The following is an 18,373-nucleotide window of genomic DNA, read 5'->3' as shown; positions in this document are numbered from 1 at the left end:
TAAAAGTCTGTATCTCTTTAAATGCCATCAGCAGCACACCTTGACATCCAAATTTTCATGTTATGTCATTGTCTTTATTCCTGCAGACACCTCAGTTCAGATTCTGTTTACCCTTCCATCAAACTATCGCTGTGTGGCAGGTCCAATTGTGCTTTCTGTCTGTTTTTCTTTGCTTACCAGCACTGCATCCCAGCAAGTTACCATCAACAAGAGCCCTAATTTTCACCATCACATGCATTGACATTTGTTATTGGATAGTCTGATGTGATATGGTCTTGATTATGGTTTGTGACTGATAATTTTCAGCCCCTAAATGTCTTTGCCTAAAGTTTCAGTGTCGATGTGGGAGAGATGTAAATTTTGCTCCCGTGTTGACAGTGGGAAATTTGGGAATTATTTTGAAAAAGGCTTAGGTGTCTTTGACAGCATTAAAACCCAAAGCAATTTAATATTTTGAACACCTGTGTCCATTTGAAAACGGACTTTAGTCTTCCTAGTACCTTAAAAACCGGTATTATCATTTTAGATCGCTACTGATCTAATCCTGCTGCTTGGTCAGTCATACCGTCCTCAGTCAATGTTATAGAAGCTAAGCCAGATTTGACAGTAGGTCTCTAGAACTTAAACTCATATGGAAATAACACAAAAATATTTTAACTTACTTTTTCTTTCTATTTCTATATGAAAATCTCAGTAACACCTTTTAAAGACTGCCTGCCTGCCACAGTTAATGCTGTGGATGGGGCTTTGGGACATTCTGTCCAAACACCTTGTGTAGTCTGATCCCCCTCTCCCCCACCTTCCATATTAGGAGGCTAAAATAAGCTTTAAACATAACCACAGTGTGTAGAATGAATAAGGTAGGTAAATAATGCTTAAAAAGGTGAGGAAAACTACTTAAACCGTGTTTAATCTGTCTCCATACTAGAAGTTGCCTTATTATGGAAAGAGGGTTAAGTAAATGCACATTATAGCTAGAGTTCTAGATCAATAATAGTTGTTGTGGTTTTGTTTTGCTTTTGCTTTTTTTAGATATACTCCACTTGATTATGCCTTGCTTGGTGAACACCACGAAGTGATTCAGTTCATGTTAGAACACGGGGCTCTGTCTATAGCTGCCATTCAGGATATTGCTGCTTTCAAAATTCAGGCTGTCTACAAAGGATACAAAGTTAGAAAGGCTTTTCAAGAGAGGAAGAATCTTTTAATGAAACATGAACAGCTGAGAAAAGATGCTGCTGCCAAGTAAGTCTGAGACTTGAAATCTACTCCAGCAAATAGATATTTGTTGTTAGTTTGTATTTATCAGTGTGTGATTTTATGTTGCTCATCAGGTTTTGTTCCTCTTTGTGAAATTCATGAAACTGAAGGAAGCATATAACTTCCATATAACTATAGACAGATGGAAGTTATTTTCCATATAATCCCAGTTTAAATAACAAACTTTATGTAATATAAAATAACAAGGCAAAATACCAAAGTCTGAGAAAACAGCATGTTAGCATCCATGGATCTTTGCCTGATATTCTGTATGATGATAAAATGGCTTGGGAAACATTTATCACTTGAAGGTGATGGAAATAATTATTGACCTGTCAAGTCTTGATATCAGTTTTGAAAAGAAATTAATAAGTAGCTGAGGAAAAAAACCAAAAACAAACCAGGGAAAGCCTGGTTTAGTAAGGCTTAACTTAATGTTTCTCTAGCAGCCTGAACTCCTGGATTCTATTTGCGACTTCATTTTGGGCACTATCATTCTCTGCACTTATATTTTCTGGTCTTGAATTAGAGAGTTCCTATGAATTGGTTATATTGCATTACTGATAACTAACATATGCAATTCAAATAGTTATCAGCAAGATGTCTAAGTTCTGGCTGAATTTCAACCCAATTTAAATGTGGTAGTGGTAGCACAGTGGTGAAACTCTAAAATCAAAAGGTACATAAATGATTATCAAAATGCTTTGCTTGCTTGGGGTTTATCCTCAAGATTCTTAGTATGAAATTAGCACCTGGTTTCTCTTGAAGAAATCTGATTCTGAAGTGAAAAAACATAACAGTCTGAAAAGATTTCTGCATGATTTGGTAGAATTATTTTGATAAAGAGAGATCATATGAAAAAACCACACAACATAATGATTGAACCTAGAGGTGTTGGTGTTGCACCTGTGTATCACAGACAAATTCAGCTGCACTACACTCCGTATCAAATTTGGTTGTTTGATGTTCTGCATAACTAGCCAGTTGGACCTTCACTGGGTTTGAGTGCTGCTACTGTATAACGCTTGTTATTCCCCAGGAGGAACCAAAGCTAGAAATATCAGGTAACTCATCTCTTACTCACATCTTTACATCCTGAAGTTGTAACCTGTAGCTCTCCTACTGTTTACCTTTTCTGCTGAAGTCAGTATAAGTCAAAACCATGCAAGGAGAAGCTGCCTTTGAAAATATTTCTTTTTAATGTGGAGAGCTCTGCTTATTGCTGTGTGGTCACACCTGACTTTACCAAATGAGATGGTTTTATCCTTTGTGATGACAGTCATTTTTAGAAGAATCTCTGATCCACCATGTAGAAGATTAAATGGAAAAGAATTGCCTCATGGAAATTTGGAGATATTTTTGTAATAGTTTTCCTTTGTGAGTTTCTGATGTAGTTTCTGAAACTTACTTAGCTGTTGTTGATTTGTTTGAAAACAATAGAAACAAAGTCTGTGTACCAAATACCATAAAAAGAGAATTACAGTACAATTGGAGTGTACAAGCAAATCAGGTTGTCACATAACAAATTTTATTTAATTGCAGTTTTATGATCTGTAATAAACTGAAGGGGACATTATGTTGTCATCATTCTGCGTACCCATCTGTGCATTCCACAGCTAAAATTGGCCAGGGTGTTGCTGCAAAGAAGAAACTATTATCCTTACTGATGTTTAAAAATCTGGTCTCCAGATAAAGCTAGACATTACGTGGGGATCCAGAATGATGGTGAATTCCTAGATCAAACACTCCCCCCTCTCCAAATATTTCAGTGTAGGTATTTAAAACTTGCTTTGTAATATGTTATTTTAGAGAGTCTCATCAAGATAAATTATTCCTATGAGTCTGCATTTAGTTAGTCTTTCTTTTTTTTTTTTTTTTTTTTTTTTTTTTTTTTTTACCCTAACAAAAAGTCAGCCAGCATCTTATACCTGTATTATTTTCTGGTAAAATTACATTCACTGTATTTAAAGCCTATGAAATATTTCTATACAAACATCTTCTCCCATGTTCTGTGCTATAAAAAAAAAATTGTAATTTATAAAATGAAGTTTGATGAAGGCCAAAACAACATGCACACTAATATGTCACTGAGCAAAGAGACACACCAGCAGACCAATTTGGGTAAGCAGGGAGTCATTGACAAAGCTCAAATGTAAAAATGCAGTTTACAGGAGGCAGAAGCTGGGACAGACTGCAAAGGCAGAGTGTAAAAGCATGGCTCGGGAGTGTAGGGATGGTGTCAGAAACACCAAAACTCAAATGGAGTTGAGATTTTAAAGGTGACTTTGTGCTTCTATATTAATAAAAGCAGTAATACATTAGTAAAATGCTGAGCAAGGGATATGTGGGCCTGTTGCTGAATGGTGCATTTAGTGACAACAGACACAGGTGTGGCAGGAGTACTCAATGCCTTCTCATCCTCAGTCTTCCAAAAGAAGGTCTCCCAGGCCTCTTTGCTAAGAGAATTGGTTCAAGGAGGAGAACTGCCAGCTGTGAATGAGGATTAAGTCAGGGATGGCTTGAGAGAACTCAGCTGAGACAAGTCCATGGGACCAGACTGGCAGCATCCAAGGGTACAGAAAGAACTGGCACCATTAAAAGGCCACTTTCCAATGTCTTTGAAAGATCACATAGACTAGGGAAGGTCTCCTGTGGTGAGAGGAAAGAAAATGTTGCACCCAGCTTCAAAAAGGGCTAAAAAAATAATCTGGGGAACTGTAGTCTGGTTGGTGTCCCTGGTCTCTGGGAAACCTATAACAGACAGAAGTTGAAACAAGAGATTTTGTCTGGAAATAAAGAGAAATTCTTTCACCCTTGGGACAATCAAGCAGTAGAACAACCCAAAGAGGTTGTATTGTCTCTGTCCATAAAAGTTCTCAAGGTGGATAAAAAGCTGAGCCACCCAATTGGACCCTGTTTTGAGCAGCATGTTAGCCTCCATGACTTCCTGAGATTCCAGTCCTGAAATCCTTCCAGACTTCAAAACGAGGATTTTGGTTTACTTCCTGCAAAACCAGGTATTTAAGAAAATAATATCTAAGGGTTTAAAACATATTCAGGGAAACCTAATGTCCAATATATTGAATTTTGAAAGGGCTGCAGAACTCGTTCCTCATTTGTTCACCTTCCCTTTCAATTTCTCAGAATGAGCTCCTGAATCCATACTTTTCTTTTTCATTTTAGCCAGTTGGAGGAAACTGATTGAGAATGAGGATGTGAAAGGGAAATGGATGAAAGTGAGTAAGTAGCTCCTGATATTTAGGAAGAGAAGAGCAGCAAGAAAATAAGCACTTCAATTAAACAGCCTTCAGTAGATTTAGAAAAATGTTCTCATGCCAAGAGAGTACAAGTAGATTATGAGGTTTTTCAAAAGACTGGTGGTTAGCCCTGCATGCTGAGAAAAGATAGGAGAGTGTGGCAACAGAGAAAATAATGAGCTCTTCAGCAACCTGAAAAGGGAAAGCACATATTGGAAATTTGATGTAATTACTAAAATTGACTGTAATAAGAACATACAGTGATAAAGCTAAACAAGCTGAGGTGCTAAATAAGAAGAACTGGCAAAGGATGTGGGGTAGGTATCACAATAAACCATTGTAAACATACTCATTGTAAAAGGAAGAGTAAAGAAACAGTTGGTCCATGAGAGATGCTAAGTAGACTGAACTGTTCTGTGGGGTTTTTTTTCACTTCACAAGAAATTACATCCAACCAACTCAATTTTCTTTTGTGTCTGAATAACAAGTTTTGTGGCCATGGAGAAACAGTAGCTGTCATTCAGACTTGCCTAAAGTCTTCATACTTCCTCATGGGAAATTTCTCATTTCTCACCTTTAAACTGGAATGTATATTGATGAGAATTTCACATAAATCCATCATGAATGTGTATTTTCATTTAAAAAGTAAATTTAAATTTGAAAATAGCACCAAAATGCAGAAGATTGTAAGCACATTGAAGACTAAATTAGAAATCTGAATGGTGGTAAAATACATATGAGAAATGACTGAGGAAAAAATAGGTAGTTAGGTAAGAACTAATGGACTGCTCTACATATTTGGGAAGACCGGTCAACACAGGAATACTGGAGAGAAATTAACTGTTGTCTTAACATTTTTATTAAGGACTATCTGTTTAAAAGATTATTGTAGATCAGAAGCTGAACATGTCACGAGTCAGTGGTGTCATTCTTCTGAAAATAATCATCATGCTAGGCTGTGTATCAGGAGATGCTGTTTATACAACAAGAAATACAACTCCTCTTAGTCCAGGTGAAGCTCTACCTGTAGTAGGATCATGCCTGGAGATCTCTTTTCAGTTGTGATTTTTTAAGTAAGTTTATTTTCTGCAAGGTTAACTTTAAAAACACTCTCCTTTAAAATATCCTTCAGTGACTAGATAAAAAACTTAAGTTTCTATTCTTAACAGAATAGAAAAGGTTGAATTCATTCTAGCAGAATCAAAAATTCAAAGCATCTCTGTCTCTTCCCAAATGTGTGTGTGAGGCTGAAACTGTTCCTTTCCATCTGCTAAAGGCTCAGTTTTCAGTCTTTCACTTTTGCAACAAAGTACAAGTTTATGACCATTCAGGACAAAAGTGTGTTGCATTTACAATGGAAAGTGTTGGCCTGCCAGGTCTATTACCACTCTTGAGCTGTAGCTGTCTAACTTGAGAGCCCAAATTTGGATCCTGTTGAGTCACCAGAACCTCCTAAGAATGACTGAGAGCCCTGAAGTTAGAATCTTGTCTGCTTCCTTCACTTGTTCATGAAACTTAGCCTCTCAAATTGGACAGCAGTAAAACTTGGAAATCTTAATTTCAAAGAGATCCTTCACTTGTAATACAGGCTGACTTTCTGATTAAATAAAGAAAAACACAAGGTTCTTATGTGTTCAGGAGTCTATTATTCAACTAAGCTGTACTGTGACCATTATGATGATACTTTATGAATAGGGAGCTTTGAAATCCCTTTCCTTTATTCTTTCTTCAGTTTAATCTGAAAAAGTAGTACACAGATAAGACCTTTAAAGAAAAAAAACCTTTTTTCTTCTTGGTTTCTGGTCCTGTGTCATTTCAATAACTTTACAATTGGTATGTTGCTGAAGTTATTGTTTTGAGTTGATCTGCTCATCAGAGGAGTGCAGGTCACTCTGGCTTGATTGTGTATCACACAGCCCATCTCACACTTCCTTTTCTAATACCCTGAACAGACGGTATTGGTACTAGGCTGCTTATTCTTGTGGAGAATGGAAAATTACTATTCTGTGAATAGCAAGATCTGATTTATCAGCTCAAATGGCACAGTAATGGCAGTGAGATCCATACTGTACACAGTCCCAACATCCCTGCATAGTCCGGTTGTGGAATGCCAATATTAATTGAAACTAGCCACTTTTTTTCATGCCAGAGGGAATACTGAATCCCAGGCTGCTAGGAGTGTATTTTTTTAGATCAATTAGCAGCTTTTCAGGTGCAAAGTTCAATCAGCTTCTTCTGCAGAGCATAGTTGATAAGATAGCACTGACAGATAAAGTTAGGGCTTCTCGCTGGCAGCTCGCACTGCAGTGACACGCGCTGCCAGTGACACCACTCACAGGAACTGGGGCTGGCGTGCTGCATAACTCACCTGTCACACGCCGTGCTGGGAGGTGATGTGGCAACAGTCTGCAGACTGTGTTGGAGCACTGGAAGCAAGTTAAAATACCAGGCAGCTACATGATATGGCATTTACCGCCTGTCCGTCCAACAGGAGAGGTGTCACTTTGGCCAACAACCAGGGCTTAATTTACAAAAAACAAATTCAATGGGAGGTAGGTATGTAACGTTTGCTGTGTGCTATTGGGTTTATTCTGCTTGGTAGGAACAAGAATTTAAAAGATAAAGTGCAATGATAGCCCACTGTATTTCAAAATAGGCTGCAAAATTTTATTCAATGGATGCACCTTTCCTAAGTTTGTCCAAAATTCTCTTTTATGGCTACACTGTTAAGAGATGCGTGACTTATTTCATTTTGGAAATCCAAATGTCACCATTGTAATGGCATACTATGTGCACACAAGTTTCTAATTCACATCTCATATTTTCAGTATTTGTCATTTATATGACATGTAATGTATATGCAAAATTTATTATCTACCAATGACAAATACATAGCAGCAAGTTAGTACCAGTATCTAGTTCAAAGTTGGTTTATTATTGTCTGTACTAACTATGGCACATTTAAGTATGAAAAAATAATTTTCAAAGGTATTGTGTTTTTTGTTAGTTTTTTGCTTTTCAAATACAGTGCATTGTGTTATTACTTACATGAAAACATTGCTCTTTACTAATTACAAACATAATTATAAGTGTCATGATTCTTTTAAAAATCCTAATTTTAATTTTTGTATACTTATAGACCCCCCTAAATTTAGTTGTTTTCAATAAGTGAGTGTTTTAAGATCAGTTAAAACAACTGCAAACTGAATGGGCAGCTGGCTGACAAGGACTTAACCTTCATCAGGCTGTAGCTGCAAGTCAGTTTTTGTTTTGGATCAAGCCAAGACATTTCAGTGCAACGTGTGTCCTTTTCTCATGAAAAAGATGTCAAGTCAAGGTTTTGTTGTGGCAGCATCAGATTTTTAGAGAGGAGTGTGTTCAAGTTAGATATATGCTCCCAAGATTTAATCTTTGGAACTCTTACGGTATGGACTATAATTGCAGGAAACGTGAAGAAGAAACTAAGAGGAAAGAAGCCAAGCTGCAGAAAGGGATGCAGAACATGGAACAAAACAAGTTTTGGGTACAACAGAATCCCGCAAATCGGGAGAAGGCCACCAGTGTCCCACAGCTACCCAACAAAGCAGCTGACACACAGAGCAAGAGGATTCTGTCCCTCAATGCTTCACAGATCCAACCAGGGAGAAACAGCAGAGGTTCACCTAAAGCTGGTCACAACAAAGGGGCCCCAAAGGAGAGCTGCCTGTCAGCGGAGCCTCAGAGCAAAGGTCATAAGATCAGGCAAGGTTTGTGATCTTTTTTAATTGTGCTGTTTATCCGCTTTGTCCAATTCTTGGGGGTTTTTTTATATAGGACCCATTTTGTCTTGCTGTGATTTCATAATCTTTCATCACTTGAGCAATTTGTGCAGCAGGGTAGAGTTAGATACACATTCTTTTACTCTGTGTGAAGTAGTGAAAAACACCAGTATAACGTCTTATGGAGTCTATAAAAATACGTAGAATATATGAAAACAGGCTGTGGGCAATGTTCTGTTAGTTGCACTCTTTGGAGAAAATAAGATTAAAGATATTTGACATATCTGTGGTGCACATGAAGAATGTTAATGGAGAAATGGTATCTCTTGTTTTTAAACGAGATTTATCCTCTAGCTCAATCCAAACTGTCAGTGTTTGAAAGAATGCTATGCCTTTTTTAGGTATGCATTCCCTTTTTGTTACTGAAGTGATGCCAGGAAAGTTGATGCAACCAGGATCAAATCATGAAGTTGTATAGCCAGTTCTCATTAGGTGTTTTAATCAATCTTCTTTATTGGACTTCATTGGTCATTTTATTGGAATTAAATATAAATTTAGACCCTTTGGGCTATGAAAACTATGATTCAGTTGTTGGGTGTTTTCTGATCTGGTTATCCAGTCAAAAGGGTATCCTGTAAAGCATCGTTTCACCAGGTTCTGGGTGATCCAGATGATTTTCTGGAATGCCAGTATATCAAAGATCTCTTTCTTTTCTTTTTCCCTTGATACCTACCCTGTAACATTCTGTCTGTTACATTTCATCCTGTCTGGTCTATTTTCTCACTCTCTTGTTAATTTTCAAGCAGAATGGAAGGTGGATGGAAGATGGGGAATTTTCAGTTTTGCACTGCAGTCTGGCTTTCGAGTCACCCTCACCAGAGTGTTTAGAAGCAGTGATCACACAGCAGCAAGGGAGAAATAGGAAGGACTTCATAGTTTCATTCAGGATGTCAAGGGAAGTACTGAGAAGCCAAGTGCTTTGGGTTTCCTGGGTCAGTGGGTTATCCTGTGCCAGGATACAGGATGGATAGAGCAGGAGCTTTTCAGGCATCTAACTCAAATGTAATGTTAGAAAGAAAACCATTTGTAAAACATTGAGCAAATGAAAGAGTTTGGGACTCTACTGTGACAGGCAATCATGTCCTCTTCTGATTCTTCCTGCTTGCATTTTTTTTGTTCATTTAAGTGAATCCTAGTGTGCCTCAAAGGTAACTGAGCAAAAAAATCAGAGACATAAACAGTTTTGCTGGATCAGAGACTGAACATTGTTTTCCAATTCTCTGTCTAAAGATTCATTGAGGAAACACATCAAAAGCAAGTCAAGTTGTGTCCATTTCCATTGTGACAAAGCCAACGAGGGAACAAAAGTTGAAGTGAAACATCAGGTTGCACCTGCTGCAGAAGTGGACGGAGAAAAGCACAAGGAACATGCTGTTGACACAACGGGTGCCTGTGCTCGGAGGAGCAGGAGGCTTCCTGCTTCTGCCTGTAGGACTGCCTGTGCTGGGGAAAAGCAAAGGGATTCAAGTCAGCCTCCCTCTGGCAAGAGGGACCACAGTGAGGGAAGGGCTGTGTTCTTCTGCGATGCCGCTTGTACCGGTGGAACAGCGCAAAACTCAAAGCTGGGTGAAGCTTCTTTCAAAGGCAAAAGGCACCAGCAGAAACCCAGAAATAAGGAGGTAAATGATAAGAGATGTTCACCAGCTGGTTCTAGTAGACCAGGAAGTGCCAAAACAGTATTTGTAAGCACCAGAAATGACAGCCTGCACGCTGTAGAACAAACTGTCAAAGTGGGAAACAATGAAATAGAAAAAAAGGCCTCCTCATTATTGTCTGCTGAGGCAGAACCTACCAGGACTGTACCAAGAAACCCAGTAACATGTTCTGCTTCTGATCACAGTTTGAACTTGGAAAAAACAGGCATAATTGGATCCAGGAATGCAGATGATCAATTGTGTTCTGTTCCATGGCAAAGTACAAATATTGAACTAATCCCTTTAGAGATTCGAATGCAGATCATAGAAAAAGAAAGAAAAAGAAAAGAGCTGTTTCGGAAGAAGAACTATGCTGCCACAGTCATACAGAGGACGTGGAGAAGGTAAGATTACTGTTTCAGTAGCTAGAGAAGAGTGAGATACAAGTAGATGTCAATTAAACTAGGCCTGTTGGAAACGTCCTTTATTTGGGCCTTTTGCTTACAATGTTGCCAGTGCTAAACGAGGAAGTTAATAATCTTTCTCCACACAAGGGGAAGTGGGTTCCAGTTGCCTAGAGTTACATCAGTCAGTTCATAAAAAGTGCAAGGTAAGTGATGACTTTTAATACTCGGAGAAATTGTTAAACTTCTATTTCAAGCACTGATATTTCTTTAGAATGTGAATCAGGATTTGCCTAAGCCTGGAGTTCAGTGACACATGTGAAATTGTGCTCTGACCTGACTTTTAACCAGATAACCAAACCACGGGATGTTTGGAAGCTTTGAGTGTTCATTGCCAAAACTTGAAGCTAGCTTGAATACCTTGATTAAGCAGGAACAACTGCTGTACAGAAGAGAGAGATATGTCCCAGTGTTTGCTTTCCACAGCATTATCCCACTTTCATGAATTTGTGAGTTTCAACCTCAGAAATGCAATCATTCTAAAAGTACATGCTCCTTAATATTTAATTTCTTACCAAAATGGGCATGAAGAGTATGGCTGTAGGGGAAGCACACTCTTCTTATTTCTTGTTTTTATTTAAACTTTCTTTGATTTTTACTGGGCGCAGAAACCTATAAATTGCTGATGTTTACTAATATTCTTTCCAGGTCTCTCACTCATTTAACAGTTTCTCTGAGGAACTCTGAGTTGAAGATGTCCCTGGCCATGGCAGGGAGGGTAGATGAGATGGTCTTTAAAAATCCCTTCCAACCCAAACCACGCTGTGGCACTGTGATTCCATGCCATATTCCTCATACCCACTCTGAACTGCATAGCAAAGCAGCCATTGTTCTCCCAGGGTTCTACCAGTTCTGCCCTCTCTGCTGTTCCCACTCACTGTGCAAGCAGCTGGGTGCTCCTTGACCTTCTTTTCTGATGTAGATCCCAAGCTCTTATCTTATGTGTTCAAATCCTTTAGATACCAAAAGCTAAAGGCAGTCAGGAGTAGGCACGTGCCATGGCTTTAAGACAAAGCAGAGCAATGTGTAGTGAGTGCTTGTGCAAATTTCCTCACAAGAACTGGGATCCAAAGTCTTGCATTAAGCTGACTTACCTGCATGAAAATCTGCATTCCATTTGCACTTCTGACTCTCTGAAGATTCTGATAGGCCTTTCTATACTGCTGAAACAGGGATGGTGTGCAATCTCTCCAAGAAGTGCATGCACTTACTAACACTTAGCATTTTGGAAATTGTGGGAATTAAAGATTGTTTAAGTTATATCTGTTATTTAAATACTTAATAGTGAAAAATAAATGTATTTTTTCTGTTTGCAAGAACTCATAGAACACTAACAAAGATCATAAATTCTGCAGGACTGCAGGAGAGATTAGTTTGGCAGTTCTTCCACAGTCTTGTGTTTTCTTTTGGTCCAAACTTGCTCTGGTAAATAGCATGTACTTGTAGACAGCAATAAAATTATACACTGTTATTTCTGTGTAATTCTACATTAGAAACATGTAGAAGTACGTGCTTGAGTTCTGGAATTTCTCTAAATTAGAATTAAATGTATTTGTCTCACTCTGCAAATTTTATATTCCTGATTTATTTATTGAAGGCAAACACAACAGCAGAGTGGTACTGGTCTACTTAGTGTATCAAACTTGCCATTCTCAGGAGAATGTTTCAATTCCCAAATCTGCAAACTTTATAAATGTACTCCTCAAAAGTGTATTCTAAGGTGTGTGGCTTGCCAAAGGTTAATTGCTTATCCTGCTTGTTGAGGCTTACAGGTTCTGTGTCTGTGTTCTCTCGTGGGGGGCACCGGGGCCTGTACCATGCTCCAGGGCCCACAGGGAGTCAACAGAAGCTGGAATAAGTTGGTTGTCGTCGCTGTTGTTCTCCCACTGGAGTCAAGCTGTATTTTTTTAATATATTATTTCTGCGTGCATACTTTGGCCAGCAGTAGTTTTTAAGATTAGAGCCTCTGTAACAATGAGTGAGAACACCACTTGCCAGCTTTGTTGTTCTGCACGTGGATATTCCACTTTTCTTTTAGGCGCAGTAGTTTTGTTGACTAAGCATCAGGTATTTTAAAGCACCATGTCAGATTCATATTGTATCAGACTTGGTCCCATTCCCTTTTTTTCCTCACTAGGATCAGAATGATGTGTTACGAGAGAGCTGAATTAAAATAATGAATTAAAACAATCTACAGATAACTGCTTACCTCTCCTGAGTGTCAGAACCTCACAGTTGTTTTCTTGTTGCTAAAAACTACCAGAAGTTCTCTACAAACATGAAGTCACAGCTGGGTGCAAAGGTGGAGTGACTGTGAATGGGTCATTTCACATATCAGCAAAGGCAGCTGGCAGTAATTACTGAATTCCAAGAGAGTAGCTTAGTATTCTTTTCTGCTCGAGTATAAAACAGTTCCCCAAATGTTTTTTTCTGCAGTTAAGTATGCACTTAACCCATCCTTAGCTCAAGTTATGTTAACAAGTCACTGTAACTGTGCTCCTGCACTTTCTTTTCCTCTTACCCCCTTGAAAAGTTAAAAGTGACATGTTATTCAAGAAAACTGGATCATATTTTTTCCTCTGTCTCTCAATGATACTCCAGTTCTGAATTCATACCATGCTTCACAACTTGAAGGCCCTGGCCAGATGCAGTTGCTGCCTGCATTTGTTATGTACTTTAATGAGCTGCATAATGGTACATGCCTGAATTGTGAAGCTTCATTAAATTAAGATTAAATAGATTTGTCTCACCCAGCAAATTTCACAGAGGTAATTTACTAAGCTTATTGGAAGTATAAAGTTATTCGAGCTGTAACGGAGCATATCATCCCCCTTTGGCATTCTATCGTGCTTTTATGTACTCATTTTTTGTATATGACTGTTGCTTTGTTTGAATTATATAGTTCATTGGCTTAGAACATATATTTAAACAATTTGTATCTGGCTTGTTGTCTTTTGTTTTAATTTAGAACTTGTTGCAGAGGGAACAACAATAAAAATCGCCTCTTTCTCTCTCCTTCCTCCTTCGCTTTACCGGGGCATCCAGTGGAAGCTTTTCTGAATGCCAGAGGGGATGACGATCAATGTGTTTTGGCCTCTTACCAAACACTTATAATTAATATTTTACAAGTGTTATTCAATGCTCATTTGTGACAGGCTTGTTCTGGGAGGATTCAGAGTTAATTGCTAAGCCAGTTAATTGACTTGTGAGTGTGAACCGCCAATATCCGATTGAATACTTACCTCCGATTCAAGTGGAAAAAAAATCCCAAACAACTCCCTGCTGCTGGTGCCATTTGCCACCGGAGTGTGAGGGACAGATAATCTGCTGCTGCCACTCGCAGAGGGCTGTGACTGTGTGTAAGATCAAAGCAGCTGAGGCAAGGTTGGGTCAAAAGACAGGGAGCCTTTGAAGGGAAGGGAAAAACCCACAGATTGCTGAAAACAAGGTGAGGGGAGCATCTTCAGAAGGAGGAGTGAGCAGCTCAATTTTCTGCAGAGGAAATGTGCAGTTGAACCCACAGGAGGTAGATTTGGTTTGTCTCTTGCACTGATTGACTGAGGACATGAGCACATGAGAAAGTTTGGTGTTACTAAGCTGTGAATATAGTGAAAATGAGGAAGCAGTATTGATTATACTGTTACCATAAATATTTATAGTTTTGTCTTCTGATGATTTTCTATTTATAAAGCAGCTGATAAGCTGATGTTGAAGCACTGTACCTCTTGACACCTGTAACACCAGATCTTTACTAACTGTGTGAAATAATGGATGCATCCAAAATTGAACCCAGCTCCTACTTTTTCTTCTGAACAAACATTTCTCATCCAAGTGACTTAGCACATCAGTGGGAGTTCTGTTTTCCCAGTTACTCATGTAATCCACCATGTGAACTGATGCGTGGAAAGCACGGAAGTTAAAACAGGTCACCTAAAACAAGTGCTCTTCTCTTTTCTGCTCTCTAGTTACCAGCTAAGACAGGAATTGTTTCAGCTCCTTAGTGCTAAGCGGCAGTGCAAGGAAGATGAAGACAAATGGAGACAAGAGGCAGCTGCCTTCTTCATTCAGGTTGCTTGGAAGAAACAGCTGAACCATAGCCCTCTGAAATCAGTTCCTTCATGTAAAAATCTGAAATCCGTAAACAAAACCAGCTCAGCCATAAAAACCAGCAAGCAGTCCATCCTAAAGCAGATCTATGGTAATTTTCTCTTCACTATAATTTATTTTAAATAACCATGCTTTTATTTTTACAACAGAGTGCATTCATCTATGCACTTCTTACCTAATTATTAAGGATTTCAACTATTTATAAAAATGAGTCTGAATCTCAGGTGTTCTGGGCAACTGTATTTTTGTATCAGGTTAAAAAAGCCAAACAACTCTGTGATTTAAAATGGCTCCTGCTAAAGCTGTTTGAATCCCCACACAGCATTGTTTCAGCACAGGTCTTGAGCAATCAACTAATTCCGTTGCCAGAGCTGCTCACATATATCAATGTGGAAAGAGAACAGAGCAGTTAAGCTGGGGATAGCTGGCTGTATCCATGCAGAGTGGCTATCTGGATCATGGTTTGGTTTTTTAAAGCCTTGTTCAAAATATTTTTTTTGGTTTTGTACTGTTTTAAAAATATTTCATTTGAAGAGTATATTCCCTGTTGATAACTCTCCTGGTATGAAGATATGTGGTCTTTATGGAAAGAGCAAGATTGTCTTTTATAAAATTCTGCACTGCTTTTCACTGTGCCTGAATGTGCATGTGCAAAGGAATGCATCTTCAAGAAAAGGCAGAGGAAAAGTATTGCTTCTAGACCCCAAGTTCCTGTACAATGTGGATCACTGATGAAGTAAGGATATGCTAACTATAGGTACTTTAACAGGTGGTGAGTCACTTCTATCATGGCTCTGTAGCTTAGACCCAAAAAGGGTAAAAAAAATAAAGCTAATAGATTTATTTTCCTTTTTTTTTTTTTTTTTAATAGCAACTGCAAGATGTATTTTAACTGTAGTTAAATTTCAGTTGTGGTTGTCACAATTTTCTGTCATACAGTGTCTCATGAGTTTCTCCATAATAAATGAGAGTAATTTTTAGGATAAAATAATGCTGTAGCTCACTGAAATAGATTGTAGGTATACATCATCACATGTTTATGTGATAAACAGAGAGATGTTCACATTGTTTGTTAAAGGATGTTCTCAGGAAGGCAAAGTGTGTCAGTCAACAAGACCTCCTTCTAAGCTGAAACTTTCTGATGTGCAGTTGGTCTCAGGTAGGACACATCCATTTTAAGAATGCTTAATTTGATGTTTATATACATGAGGTTGGTTTCTTCTTAGATAAGAAAACATTGTTCTCAAGGACTGGGCTCTCTTATCAAAATATGTAACTACTGCCGAACTGTTGTGATTGCACGCTCCTTCTTTCACTTTTGGGCTTAACTGAGCACTGCACTTCTATCCTTATGTTGAGTCATTTAGATGAAAAACTTCTTTATTAATTGTCATTTTTCACACTTTTTAAAGTGTCTTATGCACTTACTTGGGGTTGGGAGCTGTGGTAATGTTGGTGCTTCACCACGTGAAGGTTTAGTGCCCCGCTGGGCATTTGGTGTTCCTGGCTGTGCTACACCTTGGTCAGACAGGCCACAGCTAGATGGGAACACAGCAACTGCTTCAAGGAGTTGAGTTCAGGTAGTTTGCAAAGGGATGTAAAATACATTTTCCAAGTAGTTTAACACAACTCCAAAGTCAGAAGGAAATCTGACAGTGGACCCGTCCTTGAGTTTGTTAGAACTGTAGGTGAGTTGCTGCCTCACGAAGAGACAGAGGCCTTTTTCTTTCACTGTCTGAGAACTGTTTTAATTAAGAGGCATACCCAGACAGGTGTTTGATTGCCACCTCTTCATGCAGATATGGATCTAAATTTTAAAAGAGCTTTTAGCTCTTTTCGTTTAACTTTACAGGACAACAGATCTCCCTGTCTTCTGAAGTAAAAAGGCTTTCTCTTGAGGCTGGAGTGGCCTTTGCTTTCATAACTTGGTGACGAATAGGTTAGTGATAGGAACTCTGCCCAGTTCCTTTAGAACACTACCTACTTTTATTCACCTAATAGGAGCTCAGGGAACTTTAGCCCTTACTTAAAAGACAATAACATGTTTTTCATCTGCCTGCCTTTGTGCATGACAACATTACGTTTGTTGGAAAAGTTCAGAGCTGTCAGTGGCTAATGCCAGATACTCCGTTTCTGACGTAGGTGCCTGGAGTAGGTCAGAATAGACTGTTCAGTTTGATTCTTCCCTTGCAGAAGGTACATTTGGGAAGGTGAAGGCTGACTGTCAGCCCGAGCTTTAATGTTCATAGAGCTTATGGAAGACGCGTGCAGTGACAAATCTGTAGCAGGGACTGACACCCAACTCAGGCAAACACTTTGGAAGAGGGGATATGCAGGTGTTCAAAGGAAATGTTCAGTAAGGCAAGCAGAAGGTGACAGGTACAAAAGGGATGGGATATACACATGGGGTAGGTGCTTTGGAGTATTCTGGCAAATAGGCCCTTTAAGATTGTTGTCATTAAAACATTTCAGAACCTGAGATTTGTTCCTTTTCTAGTATTTTTTAAATTGAATAGATTACCTTTGTCAATTCAGCAAGTGGCACTTAGAGAGGTGCTCTGCAGCAGAACCAGCATAGTTCTTTGTTTCACTGTGGACATTAAAGTGTGTTCAGAGTTGCAAAGGAGCAGGTTTTGCAACTCTTGGCATTAGAATATGTCCTTAATATGTGCTGAATTCACACCCTCAATGAAACACTTGGATTTGCACTTGGGATGACCCTGGGTAGAATGGGATAAAGCACTGAAATGTTTGCAGCTAATCTTTACAAAACTGGGAAAGGAAAACATGCATGTTATTTGTAGCACATTACAGGAAATAAAAAAACATTGCATGAGCCCAGACATTCACCCAGACTCAACTGGGAAGGGTCAGCTGACATTCATTCTTGCTTTCTAACAATTCAGAGCACTCACTTTAGCCCTGGACTAGTTTCCCTGACTTTCTAGAACAGGCCCAATGCCTACCTCATGTTGCTAAACATTGCTCAACACAATCTCTTTCTACTCTTCAGCAAATTCAGCCAAGAGTGTTGTGTTAGTCTGGAATCCTTCATTAATTTATGGGGGTAAATCTTGAGTTAAGCTGCACCATGAGAGGCTGCTGAAGTCCCACACACACAGCAGCAGCATCAATGTTCCATACAAGCTGTACCCAGTGCCACAGAAACCAAACTCTATTGAGAGACAATCAGCAGTGAGATGCCAAGAAAAAAGCATATTCTGTGCCCAGGGGATTTGCTGCTTATGAAATTTAGAACACAGTGTAGATGAAGCCTCTTTTCACCCACTAGTTACTCATCAAAACTATTTTGTTCTTTTACAGTAAGCAACCTACAGTGTGTTAATTTGCTGGAGAACATGGGAAAATCAAGGCAATATTCATACAACATGAGACCAACCACTGCTGCAAAACCAAAAAATGCAAGACTCAAGCATTAAGCAAGACCATGTTTGGAATTTAAAATCCATTCCAGTACAACTGTTATCTTTCACAATGTATAAGCCATCTATGATGTATTAAACTAGAACATTTGCAGTTTTGTATTATCACAGCATTACAGACCAAGCAGACTTCTAAGGAGCTGGACTCAATTTTGTGTACAAACTGGTTTTTAAATGCAACTGTTAATTTCTTTACCAACACAGGATGAAATCTGAATTGCACTTGAAGACAGAAGATGAAGCACTAAGCCTAGTATTGCAATAATGTTGCAGGGGCTATCAAAGCTCTCCATTGCAAAAAGTAGGAATTTTCTCCTCAAAGAAGAGGGAAACTGTACTAAAGATGTTACATTTCTGAGAGACAAATGTTCAATTTTACATCAAATTCAT

At 38.7% G+C, this 18,373-nt stretch overlaps 1 protein-coding gene across 8 annotated transcripts in view; it reads left to right on the top strand.

Moving 5' to 3' along the window:
* Positions 1 to 18,200, top strand: part of INVS (inversin) — an 84,758-nt gene extending 66,558 nt beyond the window's left edge. For 6 of the 8 annotated variants that reach the window (XM_017746131.1, XM_008642682.2, XM_017746134.1 and 3 more), the window contains 6 exons: positions 1,033 to 1,245; positions 7,962 to 8,263; positions 9,566 to 10,373; positions 14,399 to 14,631; positions 15,619 to 15,699; positions 17,865 to 18,200. In XM_017746131.1, the coding sequence (XP_017601620.1) occupies positions 1,033 to 1,245; positions 7,962 to 8,263; positions 9,566 to 10,373; positions 14,399 to 14,631; positions 15,619 to 15,699; positions 17,865 to 17,980 (1,753 nt within the window). In that variant the 3' untranslated portion in view covers positions 17,981 to 18,200. The remainder of the gene's footprint in view (positions 1 to 1,032; positions 1,246 to 7,961; positions 8,264 to 9,565; positions 10,374 to 14,398; positions 14,632 to 15,618; positions 15,700 to 17,864) is intronic. The other 2 variants (XM_017746130.1, XM_017746136.1) reach the window with 2 other exon arrangements.
* Positions 18,201 to 18,373: the final 173 nt, after the last annotated feature.

Source organism: Corvus brachyrhynchos, unplaced genomic scaffold (genome assembly GCF_000691975.1).
Source record: "Corvus brachyrhynchos isolate BGI_N302 unplaced genomic scaffold, ASM69197v1 scaffold409, whole genome shotgun sequence".
Taxonomy (NCBI): Eukaryota; Metazoa; Chordata; class Aves; order Passeriformes; family Corvidae; genus Corvus; species Corvus brachyrhynchos.
This window is presented reverse-complemented; position numbering and strand designations above follow the sequence as displayed.